General features: G+C 42.2%; 2 protein-coding genes across 2 annotated transcripts in view; one reads left to right on the top strand and one right to left on the bottom strand.

Annotated features, from left to right (window-relative positions):
• Positions 1 to 11073, top strand: part of CARKD (carbohydrate kinase domain containing) — a 49128-nt gene extending 38055 nt beyond the window's left edge. Inside the window, exons 10-11 of the mRNA XM_009997920.1 lie at positions 8145 to 8265; positions 10572 to 11073. Of these exons, the coding sequence (XP_009996222.1) occupies positions 8145 to 8265; positions 10572 to 10722 (272 nt within the window). The 3' untranslated portion in view covers positions 10723 to 11073. The remainder of the gene's footprint in view (positions 1 to 8144; positions 8266 to 10571) is intronic.
• A 2790-nt stretch (positions 11074 to 13863) lies between these two features.
• Positions 13864 to 23513, bottom strand: part of CARS2 (cysteinyl-tRNA synthetase 2, mitochondrial (putative)) — a 35913-nt gene continuing 26263 nt past the window's right edge. Inside the window, exons 11-14 of the mRNA XM_009997969.1 lie at positions 22716 to 22839; positions 20548 to 20646; positions 16806 to 17069; positions 13864 to 14028 (exon numbers count right to left, since the gene is read on the bottom strand). Coding sequence (XP_009996271.1) covers positions 13954 to 14028; positions 16806 to 17069; positions 20548 to 20646; positions 22716 to 22839 — 562 coding nt within the window. The 3' untranslated portion in view covers positions 13864 to 13953. The remainder of the gene's footprint in view (positions 14029 to 16805; positions 17070 to 20547; positions 20647 to 22715; positions 22840 to 23513) is intronic.

Below are 23513 nucleotides of genomic sequence, written 5' to 3'. Positions count from 1 at the left end.
AATGAAAAAAAGAAACACAAAAAAATAAATTAAATTGCCATTACAACTTTTTAGAACAGTCACTAATATGGTTAAAGTATGCTTAATAAAATCAGCTGCCTGTCTGATGCTTTTTGTACTGATCATTTACTGTGATCAGTATAAAGCTAATTTATGAGTGCCTTCATTGCATTTTGACTCCGTGGTCTTATTTCACATACATAACAAGCAGCAGCCCTGCCTCTGATTACTTGGAATGCTAATCTCTGGTAAATGTTTATGCTGTTGCAGAACCACTTTGTATATACAGCCAATTTTTCATCAATGGGAGTCATGGGAGTCTTTTGTAACAACGAAACAGATGTAATAGGAGAACTGGTTTGTGCAGAGCCACCTTCCACATCCCCCCATTAGTCCAGATACTATAGCAGACTGTGGAGCAAGCTGGGATCTGGAAGCCATACAGTTATGCCTATGTGGTGAAGGACTGTGGTCCCTCCTAGAGTACCCAAGTTGCCCTGCATGAAGTCTGCTGTCACATTTGCACCCATATCAGGCTTAGTATCAAGATATCATATCAGGATAGTCAAGCCAGGCTCGAGGGAGGATGAACTCCGAGAAAAAATATCCTGCACCTCTGTTCTGCTTTTGAGCTGTTATTCCTGAGATGAGTGTGCCTCCACCATTGATGGGGACAGGGGGTGCTCCATTTCTGTTGTCTCTTCTAATGCATGATTCAAAAAAACAGGAACACACTGAAACTCTTTCAAATTTCAATTTTGAATATTCAGGTGTGGCACAAGTTTGGTGTATGTACTATGTGCTTTTGGGGCTTTTCGTTGCTTTTATTATTTTTCCCCCCCCACCTTGTTCTTTATCTCCATTGTGCTCTGATAGTTTTTTTCTCTTGGTAAAGTGCCTTTTTGATTTGAAATGAAACCAGTTCCATGCCTTTATTACAGTTTTTTGATGTCCAGTTATAGCCTACTTTCTTTTTCTCACTTTGGTTCTATCACTGATGTGATAGATCACTGATGGATAGATTCTGGATTACAGACATTACAGGCAGTATTACAGAGCTGTGAGAAAGCTGTTGTCAGGTTTAATATAGCTTATAATGTCTGTTATAACCACTATTTTTAGGGTTTGTGTTGCTTGCGAGAAGGTTTCTGAGAATTTTGCAGAAACTGTAGCTTTCAGCTTCCTTGTAAGAAGAATATTCTCTGAGTCTGGCACTTATGTCGGTCAATTTTTTAAATGATTCTCAAATGCAAAATCACATTGAGAAAGGAGATTCTACTGCCTGCTCTGTGTCACAGCACAGATCATGTTGTCATGTCATTGACCTTGAATTCTCTCCCAGGTTTTTGCACTTGACTTCTTTTCATCTGTCTGTTCTTTTGATCTGATGTCGTCATTTTTTTTCAGCTAAGACAACATCCATCGTGATTCCAGTGTGAGAGAAATCCAGATTATTGGATCAGGCCCATTTCCTCTGAACACAATCAAATATTATGACAAGATCTGTGTATTCCTCTTGCCTTTTATTTTTCATGTCATCCTCCATTTGCAGTGCTTAAGCCAAGCTATTTTCAGAACTGCTTGAGTTCGTGTGCTTAGCACACTGGTACTGTAGTTTCCATACATCACTTTTAAACTTTCTCCTTTTGGGAATATATTCCATGCATGCATTCTGAAAAAAGGAAAAAAAAAAAAAAAAAAGTAAGTCTCTCTGCTCTCCAGGAAAAACAGAAATGCAAACTTAACTGTGTAGATTTAGTGTTCTGTGCTTGGCTGTTGTGGAAGGAAGTCTTTTTGAGGATGCTGAATTTTGCAGCAGGGAAGACTGCCTTGGTGAATACTTTATAGCTTAGAGTGATTGTAGTGCTCATTTTTGTAGCACATTTATTCATGAGTCTGCAGGTAATTCAATAGACAATTTACTTCTGTTAGTTGAAGACAAAGAGGATTATCAAGTATTTTGATAATGAGCTTGGAAGTACAGGTGTTGGTGGAGGGTTTACTGTCAGCAAATAGCTCTGTAAGTTAAGCAGACAAGCACAATAAATTCTGATTGGAAGCCAAAGCTTAATACATTCAGATTAAAAGTAGGGCAGATTGTATTCACACACAAAGAAATTAGCTGTGACAATGACATACCTAGAACTTGATAGATTGCCAAACTCTGAAGTATCTGGACTCCTTCAAGGTTTGTTTTTATAGATCTAGTTAGATGATGCAGGTGGTTCCCTATGGCCTTAAAATCAGTACTGAACCACATACATGGCCTTTGTGAAGTCAGTAACAATCCTTCACTGTAAAGGAGGTTTTTTCTAAAATTGGCCTCCATTTCAGTTATATGAGCTGCCAACTGCCCTGTAAACATAATCTCCAAGATTTTAAATTAAGTTTTATATACTCTTTTTCTCTTTCCTTTTGCAATTTCACGTTATAGCTTGGTCTACAGTTGTTGATTCCCTGCTCTACAAAGATGAGCTTCACCATGCTCTCGGTAGGTGATATCAGTGCCATCACTGACCAGGGTAGGAATGAGTACTCAGCCTGTGGGCAAAAGGTAAGTCAGCTTTTATTCACTATGGCACAGCTCTCTAAGGTTTTATTTTTATTATTCTTTGGAGAACTGGTCAGTAATAAAGTGTGGTTATACCAGTCTTAGTTCCTAACATGTTTAAAATTTGGTTAGGTCCTTGAAGTAAGACAATTTGGATTTTTGTTTTTAAATGCTTTTCCCCAGAACCTGTGGTTGTCTTCTCGTCCCTTCCAAAAGGCAGACTTTATAGGTAAACAGCCCACTGCTGCCTGTGACTCCTTTTACCTGGAGACAGTAGCCATACTTGCCCAGCTGCAGCTGAGACAAAGAGAAGCAAAGAAGCATATGAGAGGGATTACTGAGTATGGGGTAAAAAGCCAGCTCTTGCCATAAATCCCCAAGCAGTACATAAAATTTCTGCCACTCAGTATGTAGACAGCTGAAACAAAAGCTGTTTACTCCTTGTAAGTCCCTGGCTCACTCAGCTAAAAGCTCTTACAGTGTCTAGCTGCCTAGCAGATTTTACCTACATTTTTTGCTGAGGGGCAGCACCTTCATCTCCTGTCCTGCACCTGCAAAGTGAGCAGGACAGGGAGGTCAGTGGTTCCTGTCCACTTTGTTCTCCATGCACACACAGCCCATCTGTCCCCTGGCTCCTGCACCTATCCAAGAAAAGTAATGTAAAATTTGGATAATTTTCTTTTCACTTTAAGTGCCTGGTGTCTCACACTCAAGGACCTATCTAAGTTTTAAAAGCGTGATTGGGGAATATAGAAGTATAAGCACCCTTTATATAAAAGCCAACTTACCTTTTCCACATCAGTTGAGTGATTTCTCCAGCCAAAGGCATTAATATTTATCTTGGTTTCCCTGTCTGTGTGCACTCCAAGACACATTTCTGGGAGTCCACAATCTCCGGCTATGTGCTTTTTTGAAGTAACTTGCAACAGGAGAAAGATTAATTTCTTACTAGTTTGAGTATTTACCAAGTCAGAGATCTATATTGGGATAAGGTTTTTCTCAAAATGGTCCTTGATAGCTACATTATTTTGCATAGAAAAGTGGAAATCTGAAGCCTTTTAATTTAACAACAGTATTTGTTTTGCGGGGTAGCTGATGTTAGCTGATCCGATCCAGTTGGATCAGTTGGATCGTATCAGAAGTTGGAATGGTCATAACTTTCATACCTAGGTTCCTGAGCACATTAGGGTAAGTATAAAATTCCTGCTCTGTCAAAGGAAAACAAGTGCAAAGACCTTGGTCAGGACACCTGAGATTCAAGTATTAAATTTTAATCTCCAGGCTGTCTTTTGGTCTGCAGTCTCAGTAAATGTGATGTTTCACTTAAGCTCTTCTAGTTTTCTCTGTCATCATCAGTATTAGGTGTTTCGCCTTAACCAACTGTCCCATATTTCACATTCTGTGTTTGAAATGCAGACATGAAGGATGAATCCCAGGGTTGGTTTTTTTCACTACTATGTGAACATTGTGAATCAAGAACACACAGACATGTAATTTTTTATACTACATGGGCTCACAGTTTTCTAACTGTAATGTGCCTGGGAGCCTAGTGTTGTAAGTTGGGCTGCCTGTGGACAGCCATATCAAAATTCATGCTTCCCAGTTAACTTCTAACACTTTATCTCAGCAAAACTACTAAATTCTATCTTCTTTTTCCTTCAAAGAGAGGACAGCTATTTTCAGTTACTAACAGACTGTTTTATTAATTAAGTGTAAAATAACCGTAAATGAGTAATTCTGCTGGGCTTTGATCTGCCAGCACAGTTTGGGCCAGGAATTTTCTCAGCTTAAACCTTGTTGGCAATGGTGTAGTTAAGTATGACACCATGGTCTGAATGCTTCCCCAAATGCTAATGTTTATCTTCAAGAAGTGCTGAAAAGGGAGTGATGCTGACTTATTTTATGGCTTGAAATATATTGACCATAGAGCTACTAAACAACTTGGCCATAGTTACCCAGAAACTCTGGGGCAGAATTTTTAATTTTGTGGAGCCTGAAACTCTTGAATTTCTACTTTCCACTATTCTGTCAGTATGACAGCCTTTGTATTTTTGTTCCTGTTGCACTCCTGTTTCAGTACAAATTGTTTCCATGGATTTAGGTGAACAAGAGATCTGGATGACTATATGTGAGGGACATGTATTTGCTGCATACGACTCCTGCAATGTTTCTGTGCTGTTTAATTGCTGAGATTATGTTGAGACTGTTGAGTAGGGCTGTGGTTGTTCTGACTCTAGCAGATCTCCTTGCCATACTTCATTCAGCAATTTCTTCAATCATGACATTCTTATTTCATATAGTCTTTTCTTATGATGGTCTATATATATGCTGTATGGGTAAGTGCTGTGGACCTAGGGTTTATATCAGAAAGTTACTTAGCATAGATCAGTTTTCATTAAAAGACTGTCCATTAATTATACTGAGGTGTTTGGGGGGGTTTCGATTCATCACCCAGTGAAATAATGACATCAGATTTGGTAGCCCAGACCAACTGAAAAACAAAACAAGGCACACTGCCCCAGTAGCCAGCTTGACCAGCATTAGCTGTGTGTTTTAGATCTTCAGGTCAGTCAGTTGAACTCTAGCTGAGCCCTTTGTCTGGGACTAGTATCAGACTAATTGACCTTAAATGCCCCCTGTTGCTGCCTATCAGCATTGACACATTGTGGTGATCTCTGTCGACCTACTGGCCACACTCTTAAAAAACACCCTTCAAGACCCGCCTGGATGCGGTTCTGAGTAATGTGCTCTAGGGGATCCTGCTTTCGCGGGATGGTTGGACTAGACGATCTCTAGAGGTGCCTTCCAACTCTGGCCATTCTGTGAGTCTGTGATTTCAGTCTTTGCAGTTTTCCTGTTGTGCAGCATCCAGGCTTCTTGGTCTCCTCAGCGATTCCAAGAGCCACCTAGGCTTTCTGATTTACATGTTCATCCCTAGTTAAATGTGGTATAGCATCTCTGAGCTGTGGACTCAAAAGTACTCCATCCTCCTGTAAATACATCATTCTGCATTTCTCCAGAGAATAGAACTACCCATCTTCTTGGCATCATCACTGACTATTCAGTCATGTCCATCTAATCAAAGTCTTGTAACAATGCCACTGGTTGTCACTGCTCAGTGCAGCGCATTAGGACGTCACCCCTGCGGTCCTTAAAGAACTGCTGGAGCTGTCTTCACAGCAGGTCACAGACGTTTAGTGGGGGATGTTGGACTGGGGGAGTGGGAAGACAGCAGTTTTATTTTCGTTGTTCTAGGAGAAGGCTGGGAAAAGCATCAGGAAGACTTTATTCTTTGCAGATTTGGCAGTGTGCCAGTTTGTCTTTATGGTAGTGTGGGATTCCTTCTTTTAATTTAACAGCTCTTAACAGTGACTGTAGTTCAGAGGAGTGCTTCATTCCTTTTCCCAGTGCCTGTTAAAATGCTCATCATCCCTTTATTTTGAGATGTGCTTAGAGGAACTGAGCCTCTGCACAAGAATTGTCCCAGCATTATACCTTTCCCCCTCATTCAAGCTAATTTCCTGTAGTTCTGCTTCTTTGAAGCTATTGCGTGGATTTGTTTTCCAGCACCTCTGTGGAGAGTACAAAGGTCTGCTTTTGTTGTTGCCTCTGAGGTAGTCTGCACATATTAGAGACTTACTTTTTAAAAAACCACAAACAAAAGACCACTATTTTATTTTTTGTAGTGGGGTATTATAATTGGCCTAGTTTGAGATCTTGCTTTCCTGTACAGCTCAAAACTGACTGGAAGGTTGTGAGGCTACAGAATAGTGGCAGATGGTGACATACAGCTAATAAGCAGGGGCTTGTGCTCAGCTGTCAGTCAGAAGGCCCCAAAGCTTTTGAACAGAGGATTTCCATCCTGCCTCCTGCCAGGAGTTCAAGCCCTCAAAGTGAAAATGCTGTGAGATACCATCTTCAAAGTAGCAGAATTAGAGGTAATTTCTCCAAAGCACTGTATTTATTTTTTTTTTTAAAAAGAAATGACACCACCTAAAAGGGCACCCCTTCTTCAAATAGCAATCTCAGAAGAGCGTTACACTTGTGAAATTTGACATTAACTGCTGCTTACTGAGAAACACAACCAGAATCTTAATTTGGGGGGGAGGGGGGAGGGAAGAAGAGTGATTGGGAAAATTAACTGCTAGCAATGGTGCAGCAGTGTCTGCTGTGCTCTTGGTGACTAATGAATCTTTGCCCTCTCAGTGGCAGCAAAAATGCACAACTGTCTGGCCTCAGGAGCCCAGTAATTACTGCTGGAAGAATTGGTAGGAAATGGAAGTGAAGTAGAATTCTTTGCTGCACCAAGTAACACCTAGCAGAAATGAATGATGCAAATGAACTGGAAGGGGTTTGCTTGTGCTAAGTAGTTTTTTTTTTTATCTTGCTATTGAAGAAGGTTTACCTTCAAATCTTCCAGATTTTTCTCATTATTTTGTAAGAGAAAAATTCCTTTTAAAAATGTAGATTGTACTCCCTCTGAAATACCTGGGCTTATTCTACTCATATGTCTTGGAGAAACCCAGCCTAGGTGACTTCAGAAAATTGAGGTACAGGCTGTTGTACAAGCAGTGTCTGCTCAGGAGCACACAGCCGATTATGTACATAGTCCTGAGCCTGAGTAAACCCATGGTAGCTGACTAGAGATGCTAAGGCTCTGGTTTCTGCAAGCTTTCTGTCCTCTTAAGAGAGGAAAATAAATTTATCCTGAGTTTTTATCAGAGCTTAGCAAGAAGGAAGCTAAGGATAGATATGTACCCACAAGAGAATTTGGAGAAGGGCAGCAGAATTTATGTCATTTTCTTTTTATGTACCTTATGTATCCTTCAGTCTTCCTGCTTGGGTTTGTTGAGAGTGAAGAACAAAGGAGTTAAATTTAGTGAAACCATTTGCATGTTCTTCATAGTTAAAATCCCACAGAGAGATCAGTTTGACCAAGGCCCTTGGTATATTTAAAATAGAAATGTAACATCTGATATTCTGACAGAGCCTACCCACGGTGACACTGCTGACAGAAACATACACGGATGCTGAGGACACTTTTGATTGGCAGAAAAAGAGATCTCTCTTTGCATATGGTTTTTACAAAGCCTATGGAAAAGACTGTTTTCAGTAAAATATCTTTCTGATGGGCAGGGCAGAAGATTTGAGTTTTTAGTTTTGTTTTGCATTTGCTCTCTGTAGAATGCCTTGGTTTGCATTTGTAAACTCTGAAGGTCAGACTCTGGAGAGCTGGGTTTGTGCAGTTGCTTTGTGGAGTAATCTCGTCCAATTTGGGGTGATTGCTCATCATGGCAGCATCAGTTCACATGAATCACTAAGCTCATTAGTGACTGAATCTTCTGTTCAGGCTGAGGGGAAAAAGTGTGTACATCGTGTGATGTTCTTTGTACAGGATTGAAAAATAATTAGAAAAGTATTCTTTTTAAAGTTAATGCAGTATTATTTTTTTAATAGTCTATTTCAGCATATGATGCTGCCTGTGATTAATCTCTCGTCTGTTAATCTCTGTGTGCCTCAGAGGTTATCCGACATTGTAAATTAAAAAAAAAAAAAAAGCACATGACTTTGTTTTTGTTTTGTCTGTTCATAGTACTTGTGTGCAGTCACGAAGGAAGCAGCCGGAGATGTGGTGGACAGGGGGACCTCCTTTCTGGTTCTCTTGGAGTCTTAGCACACTGGGCATTTCTTGCTGGAGCAGAAAAAACAAATGGGTATGAATATTAATTAATTAATTAATGTTGTGAGTCTGTGTTCTCCAATGGCAACTGTTGTAGAACTGCTAGAGAAATTTCCAGATGAAATTGCAGTCATTAGGACTAAGGTATCCATGTACCTTTAAAAATGTAAGGGTGTTATAGAGCAGACTCCATAATAGTTACAATTGTCATAAGACAAATTTTTCAGTAACCTAACATTTCCCAAGTTTGAGGCAGAAGAGTGTGAACCTGGATCGGTTCAGAGGAACATACTTGTATGTGTTTTCAAAACAATTTAATGTATGCAGAAAGTATGAAGAATAATAAAATGTTAGTCACTGGCAGTAACATCTCTATAATTCAAAACCCATGTCAATTAGCTTTGTAATTTGGTGAATCCTCTTGCATTCTAGCTAAGCAGTTCAGTGGGGCAGGTAGGTAAAACTTGCTGTGTTTTATAACACAGTTGCAAAGACACTGGCCGTTGTACAGCCAAATGGCAGTCCAGTTTGGTTGTATGCAAAGCAGCCACGCACTGGCAGCTGGTTCTTGGCTCTTTTGTTAAATTATATCAATTCCTGCCTGAGTTGTTGGTCCATATAGTCGTGGTGTCTTTCTGTGAAATTAGCTGCTTTAAATAAAGCTGAAAGGAACCCTGACACAAGCAGCTAGGGAGTAAGAGTCCCTGTTCTCAGTAATGAGCTACTGAAGCTATAGGAGTGGAGGTCTTTTGTAGCCTTCTGGATGCTGTAGGCACAGTTAGATCCATGGTAGATCCACAGATAGACCCATGATCTGTGTGTGTGTTACTGTGAGAGTATTGTACTAGGTCTCCCAGGAGGAATGAGTTGAACCAGGCCTTAAAATTCTGAAATATCTGAAGTTGCAGCTGCCACCAAAAGGGCAATTTTGTTTTATTTCAGTTCTGAATGGTGTCCAACAGATCAGTATTAAATTGTTGGAGAGATGAGCAAACGCAGCATGTGTTCTCCAGGCTCTCCTGACTTGGGCTCCTGTGGCTTTTTGAAACAGCTCACTCAGAAACTTATTTTATAGATGAAGGAAAAGTGGGAGAGTATAATTGGCATCAGCAATACATTGTGTCTCCTGTGGTGGTGTTAAGGTGACCCTTCTCAAACAGCTGCTGTATGGATCCTGTTTGTCTCACGTGTTTCAGGAAGGGTGGAGCTTTTTTGGGTTCAGGCAATCCTGGCAGCAGCTTGTGGACTGCACTGCAGGCAGTCCAGTCAGTCATTCCATGCTCGTGCCTGACTGTTGTTTCAGAACAGGTCTGTGTAGAGCGGAATTTTTAAACATTAAGGTCATACTGGCTTTTAAGGGTGCTAATGGTAGGGAGGGTTCTGTTCAGCAGGCAGGATGCTAAGGTGGTATCTTTGGAGTATGGTGTATATTGTACTGGTTATGTCATAGCCTTAGAAACAGGAGCTTTAACTGTCTTGAGCCTAGGAGCTGGTGCACAGCTCTTATTCCAGAGCAGTATTTGGTCATCCAGGATTGACTTGGAAGAAGGGCTAAATGCTCACTCCTGGACCTTGATGAGTGTGGCAGCAACTGGAGACCAGAGCTGGCTGCTCAGTTACTCTGCAGGCTTTTTCTTTCCTAGAAGGGCAGCAGAAGCAGCTCCTGTGGCCCAGCATGTGAGAGAAGGTGCTCTGGAGGTGACAGAGCTGTGCTGCCTTCTCTGGGGCAGCTTCAGTGCTTGAGGACTGGGGCTGAGTACACTCTCTTAAGACTGTTCATAGGTATGAGGGAGGAATTAAGAGAGTGTGCCTTAATTTCTGTTGTGGTCCATAGTTGTCACTGTCCCCCTGTTAAGCTGATCTAACAAATGCCCCAGAGCAGTGACCATGGCCCTGTTAAAAATCATCTGTTGTTGGCATCCCCACATCCTTCCCCACCTCTGCCAGACAGAATTAAACTGAGTTACCCAGTGAGTGGAGAGGGAAGAGAATTAAAAGGCTGCCAGGTGAGACTGCAGTCTTCCTCTGAAGGAAAGGATGAATTTCACATAGGTAAAACCAGACATGGAATACCTTCTTACACACCTTTTGAGCAACCATGTTCTCCTTCTGCATTCTTCAGCCCTACTGTTGCATTTCAGTCATATGCTGTGCCCCAGGAAGGGAAGTGTTTGTTAAAAACAATTCAGCCAAAGGTGCTCTGCGTGAGAAACACAGATGTTTGCTTAAGAGGCCTTCCTGACAATCATTTATGGATATAAAAATTATGTCCACCACCTTAAAATGTTCAGATTTTGTTTATAATTTTGGGTTTATTGTTGTTTTTTTTTTCCCTTTTAGTCAAAACCCCTTTCTAGTGGCTGCATTTGGAGCTTGCTCTCTTACAAGGCAGTCTAACCACCAGGCCTTTCAAAAATTTGGACGTTCAATGACTGCCTCAGACATGGTTTCAGAAGTTGGAACAGCTTTTAATAAACTTTTTGAAACCTGAAGCCAAAGCAGCAGCAAAGAAGAAAAGGAAGAACAATGACTGCAAGAGTAGTTGCATTTACGTAGAATTGACATAAGTAATGCACCCTTTCAAGTGCTGTAGCAGCATTGGTATGCTAGGTAGATATTTTTTTTTTATTTTTAAGAATAGAAAAATATGATTAATGTAGATATTTTCTAAGAGTTTGGAATACAAAAATGTTTTGGCTGAAATAAGCTGTAGTTGCAGATCTGTTATAATATAATAAAACTAAACTGAAAGTATTCCTCTGTTCTTTTTGATAGTTATTGAGCAATAACTAAAGTGTGAACAGCAAAAAAAAAGAATAAATAAATGCACTTGATACTTAAGATAAAATTCTTCCACCAGCTCAACCGGATTTCTTGGATTGCACCAAGGTTGTCATGTTTTCATTCTTAGATGCTGTCTAGAATTAGCTATTACACTTCATTTTTTGCCATGCTAGTGTATTAAGGAAACAAAAAGCAAGCCTCTTTGGAAAGGGAATGCATGAGAGCTGCTGTAGTTTTCGAATGTAATTAGTTGCCTTTTCCCATTCCCAGTCCCAGAGGCAGCATTCAACACTACACCCCTTCCTGCAAGGTCTTGGGTTTTTTTGGGAAAAGTTCCCCCAGCGCATAATAAGGATATCCTGTAAGTATGTTAGCATTAAACAGTAATCATGCTTACCTGAAAAAAACCAACACAACCCAAACGTTTTCTATTCCTTCAGCTGGTCTTGACTCATCTAGAACTCAGTTATAATTCGGAGAGGTACAATGTGGGCTAAGAAACTCAGTGATAACAAACTGAACTGGTCAAATGCAGTGCCCAAGGCAAGAGTGAAGTGCTTCTGAAACTCACATCAGCTGCCAAGTTAGAGCTCTGCAAAGATCAGCATCCAGAGACATAGGTATAGCTGTTACCCAGCAGGACCAGGAATGGAAGGAACAAAAGGCAGCCAGCAGCACAGACCTGCAGCACTATGCAAGTCAAAAGCAAGAATAGAAAAGTGGTGAGTGGTGTTTGAGCTCCAAGTGCAGCACTTGGGGGCATTTTGCTCCATCTTTAGCTAAGAGACAGGACTTCTACTGTGAGGGCCATACCTAGCTGGCTCATTGGCAGGGCAGATGGGTGTTGGGTAGAAAGGGGAAGTTGTGTGGGATTTTTGCACAGTATAATTTATTGTATTTACAGACTTGTCAGTCAAATCTTGTAGGGATTGAACCAGCATGGAGAGAGGAACAAGTTCATGCAAAGCAGATTTAAGTGGGTGCTGCCCTTAACCTCGCACACACGCTCCAAGTGTATATACACATTAAAGTGCAGGAACAAGCATAAAATGTGTCTAGTTATTACAGTAGATGTTTTAATTCATTACAGCCACTCTTTTCCAGTGATCCAGCTCTAGCTTGGAATGAGGTGTCACGCATACTAGTCAGATTATGTTCTCCTACCTTGCAATAACTGCCCACAGAAAGCACCTGGAAGCAGAAAGGCTGCTCCATTTCCCTTCAGCCCTTAGAGTGGATATTTCTGGATGCACTGTGACTACTACCTCACCCTGATGCTTTTTTTTTTTTTTTTCTTTTTAAACCAGTTACCTATTTTTAAAATAGGTTTTTAAATGTTTGCTCATTTTGGTCTATGAGGGTTCACAGACTTTGCTCTAATTGAAAAAAGTCTCCCCATAAGAGATGAGGTTTTGGTGTTTAATTTAAGCAGTTTTGTAAACTCTGTACATCTTTGGGGAAACTAAGCTACAATTGTTTCCCCTCCCTAAAATTATTAGAGAAGCCTGACTACTTTGAAATAAAATCAGAAATAAAAACTGATTTTCAGACAGCTACTGGTTTTCATTTAAAATTAGCATTTTAATTTTTTTTTTTTTTTTTTTTTTAAACTACAGTGGTATGGTAATCTAAATGGCATTTGTAGGCAAAGTCAATCAATTAACAGAGCTCAGTACAGATTTCAACCTGCAGTGTTGGTTTTAAATCTACACCCAAGTTGTAATTCTGTTATTCACAAATGTATACGAATTGTTACAATTTTTAAACATTCTGGAAATGTAGCAGTTTCTTTTGGTAGGAAATAAAAATAGCGAATTAACTGCCTGTGTACTTTTTTGTGTGTGTTCTGATCACATTTCCCACAGAAGCTGAACTGACCATTGGCCATTCATTCCAGTTTACAGCAGTACAGCCAGTAACTAGCAAATTTAAAATACCTACAGGGTCAAATGAGCTTCTGACAAAGTGCTAATGAAGACACGCTCCCCCTCCCCCCTTAGGAGCACTGGTCACCAGAAAGGGAGCAGAAAAACAGATACACATTTTATTCTCAAGACTAGAAAAAAGCCTTTATCCTTTTGAACTGATTACTTCTGTGAATGGTATTTTCAAATTAAATTCCTCACAGATGAAACTATGTTCTTATTTTTATCTTTTCATATATTCATTTAAAGTAAGTATTCCAAAAGGTAAGGTACAAGTCCCATAAGCTCAGCCATTGGGGCCTCTCTGCCACACCACCCACAGATGGTTTTTAAACATGAACATGGCAAAAGAATAGAGGTAATAACTAAACATGGTAATTTATCTTCCCAGTCCTGATGGAGATCCTGAGCATGCTGCATGCCTGCTGCTAGAGAAATCTAAATGTCTTCTGTGCAAATAGAAAGGAAAGCTGAAAAGGTGATACCAAGCCATGCAGATGACTGGCTACTATCACATTATGCTTAAAAGATTTCACAGGACCAAACCAACAACATTTCAAGAGGGACATATTTCAAGGCCAAAGTGTCACCTTCTTCTCTGAGAGGAACACGATTCTTTAAACCAGTGGATGTAAAACTGAGTGTTTTCACCCTCGAAGACAGGCCTAAGTTCTTGCCTCTGTCTTCACCACGTTTTAATTCTCAATGCTAGCTCAGCAAAACAGGGTTTGAGTGCAGGTGAAGAGGCAACTGGGGCTGGGACAGCTCCTGCATTAGAATATACCTGTGTGAGATGACACAGCAGCTGCTCCCATGTGTTTTGGATGTTTCCACCACCTGTGCTGCAAACACACCTGCTGCCAGTCCTGTATTTATTTACCTGATGGTAACATCAACACTTTGTATTATATCTTAGTTAGCCATTCTGTTCCAAAGATTTTATTTGGAAAGTGTTAGTATTTACAACTGCTGCCAAAGCAGCGGAAATTAAAAACAAGTCCAAGGATGAAGGATCAGCTCTTTTCCTCAGTCTGCTGCTTTGCTTGCCCTCCTTCCACAATTTCCCAGGTTGAAACAGCAGCTCTGTCCTGTAAGAAGAAAATGGGTCAGTCCCAGCAGTCTTGATCAGACAGGTGTTATACACATGTAGATATCTGGAGGCAGAGGTTTTGAACCAAGCTTCCAAAGCAAAGCTATTATTCTAGAGGTGGGGAACAATTCTTTCCAGTCAAAAAGGAAAACTACAGTCGAGATGTCACCTCTTCAGTGTGGGATGCTGCAGCAACGTGCTGGTGCTTTCACGTGAGTAAATCCTGTTAAACTCGGGCAATCACACTTCCATGTTTAAATGGCTCCTGTACATGGAAGACGGCTCTTCTTCTGGCCAATACATGAGACTATATTGCCTAACGTGTTTCATCCCCTTCTGAATTTTGCAAAAGTAGCCTGTTGCTGTTTACTATCTGTAGCACAATACTGTCATATTTTTGAAAGATAATTACAGTCAAATGGAGCAGTTCTGACTGTTAAGATCTAGCTGCTTGACTGGATTTGTTGAAAATAAAAAGTTAATCTAAGTACTGAAACATAACAGTGTGCCTCAGGACAGAGGCTGGAACCCAATGTGGAATTTTTATGTTAAAATGAAAACTTTTTTTATACGTCGATGCCCAATTCCCACATTCACTTGCATTTCAAGCACACTGTAGTAACATGAAAAGACTGGTGGATACTTCAATACATTTGTTCCAAGTTCTGTAACTTCAGACAAACAGAACATTGTCTGCACAGAGCAGCTTGACAGAAGAAATCCGTGTACAGAAGTCACAAACTTAACAAGCTGAAGGAGAAATTACCCTTTCTACAAAGTTGATTTTAAAGGGAATTAAGTTATAGCATTCCCTAAATTGCTACTCAGACCCAAAAGTGGCCAACTTCTCCCTGCTCAGCCCCAAGCCAGGGGGTTCTTGGTCTGCACTGGGTGGAGAAGAGGCTTGTGTGCTTCATCTGTTCTGCTGCTTTTCCTTCTGCACATGGACTAGAGAAGTTACTGACTTTGGCTGCACGTGACAGAATGAGAGCACATTAACAGCCTTACAGTGTGTGTGTTGTGGGGCTCATAATTTTCATGGAAATAAGAGGCTGGATAGAAAAGACATTCAAATGACTTCTTCAAGCCCTTATTAGGTACGCAGGACCCAGCTGCTGGGCTCTGTTGTTACTGTGGCAGTTTTGGCAATAACCAACCCAGCGGAGCAGGAGGGTGGCTTTGGAGGCCCTGTCTTGGGTAGGGTCACACCTCGTGTGAGGAACCGCAGAGCTGCATTGCTCAGTTTGCAGGACTCTTCTGGGATCTGCAAAGGCAAGAGCTGGGACCTTCACACCACACCTCCAGATATTTCCAGAAAAATAGCAGGAGTTCAGCTTTGGATGTGTGCTGTGTGTGCCCAGACATGCAAGAGTACTTTGCCTTCAGGAGCAAGCTATTCTGGTACAAGCAGGAGAAAGCTGATGTTCAGTTTCACACTATTAAAAAAAAAACACCAAACAACAAACCACCCTGAAATAAATGCAATGGGCTGAATTCTGGCTAAGGCAAATTTCCAGGAGGTTATTAAATGTCCATAAATCCCTTTAAAAACAAAAGGGTGGAGGTGGGGTTGTGGCAGTTTTGCCAAATAGATCAAAAGGGGAATCGTCTTCTCCAAGACTTTGTCTCAGTGCAGTTGTTTGGATTTGCAAACTTTCTTGACAGAAAAGTGGAGTGAGAATTTAGCTATGTACAAACAAGTTAAGGAAGCAGATGTTCCAACTTCCCACAGCCTTCCTTTGCTTTCACAGCTGCAGCTCACCACTGCTGCGCTTTGGCCCCAGTTTGTAGCAGCCCACTCACTGTCAGCTGAGATCACCAGACATCTGACCATACTTTGTATTTGCTTTTAATAACTGCACTGATGAACGACAGCTTTCATGTTCAGCAATTAAAGGGGTTGTGTGCTGTCACTCCCTAATGTCACTGTGCTTTATATCCTCCCATTGGTGAAACAAGGCAAGGGGACCATGTGAAGCTCAGTTCCCAAATGGGGGAAAAATGAGCAGCGTGAACTGGAGGGAGGAAGAAAGACACTGGAGAGAAACTGGAGGATTATTTTGCACCTAAGGAGCAACACTGAGCCAAGGGCTGCAGCAGAGGTGAGAAGGGCAGTGAAGGAAAGGGAACTGGGAGTGACACCCATTAAAAGTCATGTTGTCACCTTGCAATCAGGAGACAACTATAAGCTGGTGAAGGGATTTCTCTTGAGCAAGAGATGTAACTGGGGTAAAGGAAAAGCACAGTGGCATGAGGAATAGGCTGAAAGTAGAAAGCAGAGTGGAGAGAAAAGTAGTACAAGAATGAAAGTATTTACAGCTTAGGAACAGTTGGGAATGGAGCTGCCAAAGATCGACAATGCTTTCTCATAAGGGCTCATCTTTTTGGTGGGGAAATATGCGGAGGGTAGAGAGAAGGTATTTTCATAAGTAATCGCAGTTTACTTTCCAATTCCTCTGCAGTCTTTTGAAAAACAGCACACATTACTCATAGCTTCCCTTCTGGATTGAACTTGGGCAACTTAGGGATTTCTGAATATTAGAGTATTTTCAGTGACTAAATAACACAGCCTTAGTAACTGCGGTGGTACCTACAGCTTGCATGGAGGCACAAGGGAGCAGAAGAGAATGTTAGCAGTTCAGACGGGCTTAACTTCCACCTCTTGCTACTGCAGTGATACAAGGAGCAGGGCACAACACTGAAAGCTGCCAACGAGCAAAAAGAAACTCTTAAAAAATGACAAATGCCCTCATAAAGTGGGTTAGTGTTTTCTACCTTTATGCAGATTCCAAAGGCAGCAAGGTCTCCACGCAGACTGTCACAAGCCTCCAGGAGGGGTTTTCTCTCCTGCATTAACTGCTGCCTCTTTTCCTTTTGTTCCTGTTTTGGTCCTTTGGCTCCCGCAGCACCCTCTGTTGGCACAGCTTCTGCTGCAGCTTCTGGCAGAGCAAGTGCATAATGTCGGACCTTTGCGCGGAACCTTACAAGCTCATCAATGACCTTAGAGAGCACAGCCGAGTCGCCTCCTCCCAGAGTCACCTAGGAATCACACAAGTTGCTTTATAAACATCTGAGAACGATTTAAAAGTCAACCCCAACTGAACAACATGCTCAGCAGCCTCATCACCTCTCTTGGTTAGCCATCGTCCATTGTATTGCTATGATCAAAATGTCACAATCTCACTAGTGCTGGACAAAAGTTACAGTACAGGCAAACTTGGAAGTAGTTCAGTGTATTCCTGTACAGAAAAGTGTCTACCTTGTAGTAGAGAGCTCTCATGTGGACATAATGTGCTGCATAACCCAGCTGTGGAACTCATCACCACAGGAAACCTCACAGATGCCAAAAGCGTGCATAAATTAAAAAGGGATTAGACAAATTAATGCAAGAGTGGCCTGGCAACAGCCATCTGACACAGCAAGGGAAGCCCAGCCGCCAGCTCAGATAGTCCCTGGGATGCTAAAGTCTGCAGAGCTAGAGCATGCCCCAGCCCCTCTCTCTGCCTTTCAGCAACAGATCCTCTTCAAGAAACACAACCAGGAAAATTAGGCATTTTGGCTTTAAGTCTCTAGACCACCCTTTCTCCTTGCCTCTACAGAAAACCTCCCCACATCCACAGAACTTGTTACTGATCCACCTTATTCAAAACTTCAGCCACCCAACAGGACCTGACCGAGAAGCAACAGTCACTCCACACAGTAGGTGCTTTCTGGCTACTGCCTGGCCCTCTCCTCAGCCAGCTCTGAGCTTTCCCAGCCTCTGGCTTGGCAGAAGTCCTGCTGGTCAACTTCGCACAAAGGCAATGACCTGGCTCATCCTAGAGAGTGCCAGGACAGGAGCTCAGGTGCTAGCAGAAAAGGAAGGCTGCTCCTCAGCACTGGCACAGACAGGCTCCAGGTCTTGCTCTCAGCAAACCATCCCTGTTTCTCATGAGGGGCAAACTCCTAAGGGGGAGGAGAAGCACAAACCTCCCAACAATCAAGGAAAGGGCACGGGTGGTATTTTATCAGTAAGACACGAGAGGGGGAGCAGAGAATGGAGCAGTAAGATGTCAAACACACCAAGGCCAGGGGCGAAGTTGCTGGCAGCAACACTCGCTCGACTGGGAGCAGAAGAGCAGCCGAGTAATTAAAGCCAGAAGGGACTGTATTTAGTCACCAAACAGCAGGATGGAAATGAAAGGGAGTCATTGCAGAGGTCACTGACCAAAGCAAACAAAGAAGAGAAGGTGGAGAGGGGAAAGCTATCAAAGGGCTGGAGCATGAGATGCTCAGTGCTCTCCACAATCATAAAAGGCAACAAGTTCCCCAAACTTTCAAAACATGTAAACATACTAAAGAAGAAGTTTATGAGATTGAAGGAGATAACAAAGCTAGAGTGCCAGAAATGCTCCATCATAATCTGGGGCAAGTAAAAGAGCTGGATAAATGCTTAAATACAGAAGAGAAAGACAAAGAAGGGTACAAGAAACATGGCTCTGAAGATGCCACTGCCAAAGTTCAAACTAGGCACATACTCATGACACAAGGCAAGATCCTCCAAAAGGAGGGGCAGCTTTAGGAGATGAAATGACCAGATTTCCATGTACAACACTGTGTAGCCTCAGGGCTGGTCTCTTATTTCTCCTGCAGTACCAACCAATCCAAAGAGCTCAGTACAAGTTTTATACAGAAATTTAGCCGTTGCCTACTCTACAGAGGATCATCTGCTTGTCACCAGCTGCACCCACAATATAGCAAAGCAAAAGCCCTCACCTTTGCTCCCCAGCTCTAAAACAGGCACGATTGTTTCTACCCATCACCTTTTCACACAGATTCATCTTACCTGCCTGTGGCTCTCCAATCTCATTCTCTTGCCAATGCTGAGAGACAGGCAGTCTTATCCTACACAACCACCAGACCAAGATGACGCATCCCTCAGTGGTGCCTTATTCTCTCCACCAGCTACTGCAGAAGCACAGGCAGCTACATTAGACTGTAAGACTAATTAGCTGAGATGAATCCCATCCTACAAGCAAGACAGACTCCCAAGCTATATGCAAACTTCCAAATGAAGAGGGGCCGAACATAGCTCCCCATAGCCTCTAGTGAAACTTTTAGCACGGGGGCGACCAGGCCAGCCAGCCCTCTCCCAGAAAGCAACCACCACCTGTGATGGACTGCTACCAGCAAGCTGATGACCTGGGCCACCTGGCTAAGGGACAAGAAAGGCTGTACACTGAACTGTTGAGGCTGATCTCGAGGTCAGAAAACAATCCCTGCACTAATTTCTTAGCTTGTGGCAGCCCACAGACCCTTCTGATAAATATACTGGTTCATCTACTGGAAGCTGAAAGAGCAGAGAGACAAAGAGGAGTCTAACATGCTGTTCCTTCCTGCTTACCTTGAACCAACATCTTCTGCTGCCCCTGCTGCCCAAAGAAACTAGCACAGCATGCAAAAGAGAAAAGCATTCATAGACACTTGTTTCAGCAAAAATAAAGATGCAGCAGGCACCTGCATACAGACAGCCCAGAGTCTGGAGGAACGACTGCCTTCCAACTTACAGACAAATAGAAGTGCTTAGTATGCCACTGAAAATTAACATGACAAACCATGGGTTATGAGGAGTAACACACAGCCAAATCACATCCAACCAGTGTTTTGAAAGAACTTCTGTAGAAAATCCCACAAGGAGGCAAAGTAAATAAATGCATTTATTGCTATGACTTTCAAAGGATGAATAAGGTCACTTTCTTATCCTCTTCTCTCCCTCCCTAAAATAATTTTTTGTAGAATAGTTTCTCTAAAGAAAGTTTTCAACTTCTTGCTTTTCAGCTCCAGATTGGAGCAGGAGAGAGGCACAAAACAACCTGCAAGTCTCCAACACCTAGAGCCATTTTAAATGCTCCCCTTCGGTACATTAGAATATCACCTCCATATTCATCTCTCTCTTCCCTGTGCCTTGAGCTTTTCTGTCCTCATTCCTACCTTTTCAAGCACTAGAGGATATGCAAGCTATTTCCAGTGACAGCCCCGCTGCCCTCTCCTCCCCACACCCTACCACAGCTCAAGGCAGAGGAGCCCCTTTCTCACACCCTGGCTTTCTGCAGAGGAGCTGGATCCCAGCTCCTGCTCTGCAGGGATGTCACAACTGCAAATATCCATATGGCTCTTTATGTCAGTCTCAGTGCAACCATCAGAAAACAGACGAGCAGCCAGGGAAAGCCAGAGACATAAGAGGACCAACTTACAAGGACTCCAATCCTAACTTTTTTCATTTAATTCCTCAAACTTTCATTTCCACAGCACAACTACTGCAGAAGTCACCCGGGAGTACCTCTGAGAAGAAAAAAGCCCACACTTTGTTCCAGCTTCTCACATGCTGGGACATCACAGCAGGAACAGCAAGCAGTGCAGGAAGATTTACTAAACCATAAATAACTTTGTTACATCTGATGCTTTTAGAAAGCTGCCTTTAAAACACATGCTGGCACTGCTACCATATACTAGAACACATAGAAGAGATGTTTCATACCTGTCTTTCTCCAAAGGACATCCCAAGGGCATTAAAAAAGCCTTCTATATAGGAAATAATGCTTCCATACACAACAGAGCTTCTGGGAGATCCAGCATCCTGTTTAAAAAACACTCAGAAGAGATTGTCCAGTCAATACATATTACAGTACTCAGCATCTCTCTGTAGCCTAGTCCACAAGGGAAAACTATCACTAATTATATAGATCTAACTCCACCAGTAACACCTGCCTGGGAAGGAACTTTAGATCTAAAAGCATCTCAGAACACGAGGGGAAAAGATTTAAGTAAATGGGGGAAGGGGAGAGCTTATTACCAGCATGTGCAGCAAGGAGAGATGCATGAAGCTGCCATGCATTATGTGTGAACAGTAAATGGGACTTAAAAATAGCACTTCTGGGCATGAAAGGCCTGTGTGTATGACAACAAAATAAAAGAATAAAACCCCAGCTTCAATAGCATCTATAAATTATTTTAAAAAACCTCACACATTTTTGAGTGTCTTATTGATTGAAACAACATTAAGACTACTTTAAGATGCTTATGGCATTTCCTCATGCCCAACAACCAGCAGCAATTGTAAAACAGTTGTTTTAAGAACACATGTATTTCTTTCTTTCCTCCATTTTCATTTCACAAAAAAAATAATTTAAAATTAATATTAAATGATAATGAGAAGCAATTTAAGGAATTAACCCTTACCTAAAAGAAAAGTGATGACTACACAACTCTAAGCAACCTGGTCTAGTGGGAGGTGCCCCTGCCCATGCAGGGGTTTTGGATCTAGATGATCTTTGAGGTCCCTTCCAACCCAAACCACTCTATGATTTTATGAAATTACCAGCTGGTATTGGATTTTTTATAACATCTTCATTAGGGCCTGAGATAAGCCATAACCTCAAATCTGCAGAGGATCTGAACCAGAAAGAGCTGAAGTAGATGGCTGAGGGACAGAAACAGGAATGTGCCAACTAAGGCAAGACTGGCAAGAAAGTTAGAGAAGAATGAATAGTTATGTTTATGTGAATTTACTCACAGTTCTTAAGGAAAAGAACTATGCACACAGTCAGTAAGAGGTAGCTCTCAGCCAGCCAGGCTGCACCCAGAAAAGCTCCACCACCACCACCAGAAATCTGAGTCAGCTGCCCCACATATATCCCGCCTGATTCTCAACAGAACAAGCTGACAGAAGAAATTCAGGGGAAATGAGCAACAACTGGCAAAATGAGGCTACTTGTATTTAGGAGTGGCAATCTCTTACAAATCCCTGCTGCAAACTAGTTTGGGTCAGGGATTCACTTAAAGTAATTTTGTAAAGATAAGGCCAAGGACAGAACTTGAAGCCCACATCAAGCACCGAGACAGGACCAGAAGGAGACAGGATTTCTAAACCAATGGGCAAATTCTCTCTTAAAATCAATTACTACTATGTACTCAGCACTTCTTTTGCAGCACAAACATGGTGGAAAACACCAGCAGTCAAGGAGAACAGCAACAAGGCTGAGCTGCTCACCTAAAGCAAGAAAAGGAGCTGTTGGTATAAGGACAGCCAGAAGTGCTTCAGATGGTGTTCACTCATCAGGGTTGGTCCTTACCAGATGCCTTCTGAGCATCAGCATTGAGAGATCTTAATAGGGTCTCAATTTGCCAAAAGCCATCTGAAGACTGACTCATGCAGGCACGCTGGGGCCACAGGTACAATTTGCCAACAGCAGAAACCACTCAGTTCCCAACTGAACTCACCACCACCAATGTCCCGTGGCACCTGGGACTGCCTGCCAAAAAGCCCCCATGGACAACACCACCTCCCATTTCCCAAAGTAAGTTGATTTCTGAGCACAGGTATTAAGCAAAGAAGCAGGGTAAAAACCTAAAAACTGCACTAAAATTAGGAGCATCCCACAATGGCTTCAGGCCTTTCAAGAGCCTCAGATATAAGTAACACAGGGCAGCAGAGAAGAAACATCCTTTTGACACAAGGAAGCAGAAACAACAGCTGTACACAATTCCTGCAATATGGTCAGGACAAACGGGCACCGTTAAGGTCAACAATTTATGGAGCTTTGTTTCTGCTGGTTTCTTATGTGAACAATAAACTAATCTGTCTGCATTAAACAGTAGGACAGTGGACAGCTGTCATTTTCTGATCTCTGTATCCTAATGGGTTACCTTAGTAACAGCCTTAAGCTGTCTGTTGCCATGGTGAATGAGGTCCATAATTGCTGCAACAGCCCTGGAGGTGTCAAAGTCATCTGCAAACGCAGCCTTCACAGTTACTTTTGTGCTGGCTAGCCTTCAAGAAGAAAAGGTAACGTTTAAGATAAGACAAACAAGATGCCAGCAGTACACTGAATTCATCAGCTATTCAGCCTCAGGAAGTCACTGAAAGGACACTGTAGTTTCCTTCCTTGCTGTCCTATGATGGGCGATGCTACATCGATCAGAGAATATTCGTCTTTCAGCTGCAAAAGGAAAAACTTCATGTGTGTCGAAATGCAATGTGCATCATCCATTCAATAGATGCACAGTTAATCACAGGAACCAACAATGGCAGAGGAAGGCTTGCCTTAATCATTTAAAAACAGATGGAAAATGAGGTTGATATTAAGCACATTAATGATTTTGGAAACTTCTTCTTCCAGCATCTCATTTTTCACAGTAACAGCATGTTGTTCTTCCCAAGCCACATCACGCACATCACTCCGGTGCCTAGCACGAGAGCTGACTGAGGGTCAGCCAGGCATCCTGTTGGCAGGATCCAGCTTGGAACCAGGAGCTGCTTCCTCACTTCCCAGGCAAGCCCAATCCCAGCCCTGGGACTCCACTCGGCTTGGCCCAGATAGAAAGGACTGGTGGGACCATCCCTGTAACAGCACCAAAAGCCAGTGGGCAACCAGCACTCAGGGCTGCAGGATCAGTGTCTCTGGTTGCAGCCTCTTTGAGCAGGAGGATAAGCCCAGCAGCAGG

The sequence above is a fragment of the Chaetura pelagica genome, unplaced genomic scaffold, assembly GCF_000747805.2.
Source record: "Chaetura pelagica isolate M959 unplaced genomic scaffold, ChaPel_1.0 scaffold123, whole genome shotgun sequence".
Classification (NCBI taxonomy): Eukaryota; Metazoa; Chordata; class Aves; order Apodiformes; family Apodidae; genus Chaetura; species Chaetura pelagica.
Note: the sequence above shows the minus strand (reverse complement) of the source record. Positions and strands in the feature narration are given on the sequence as shown.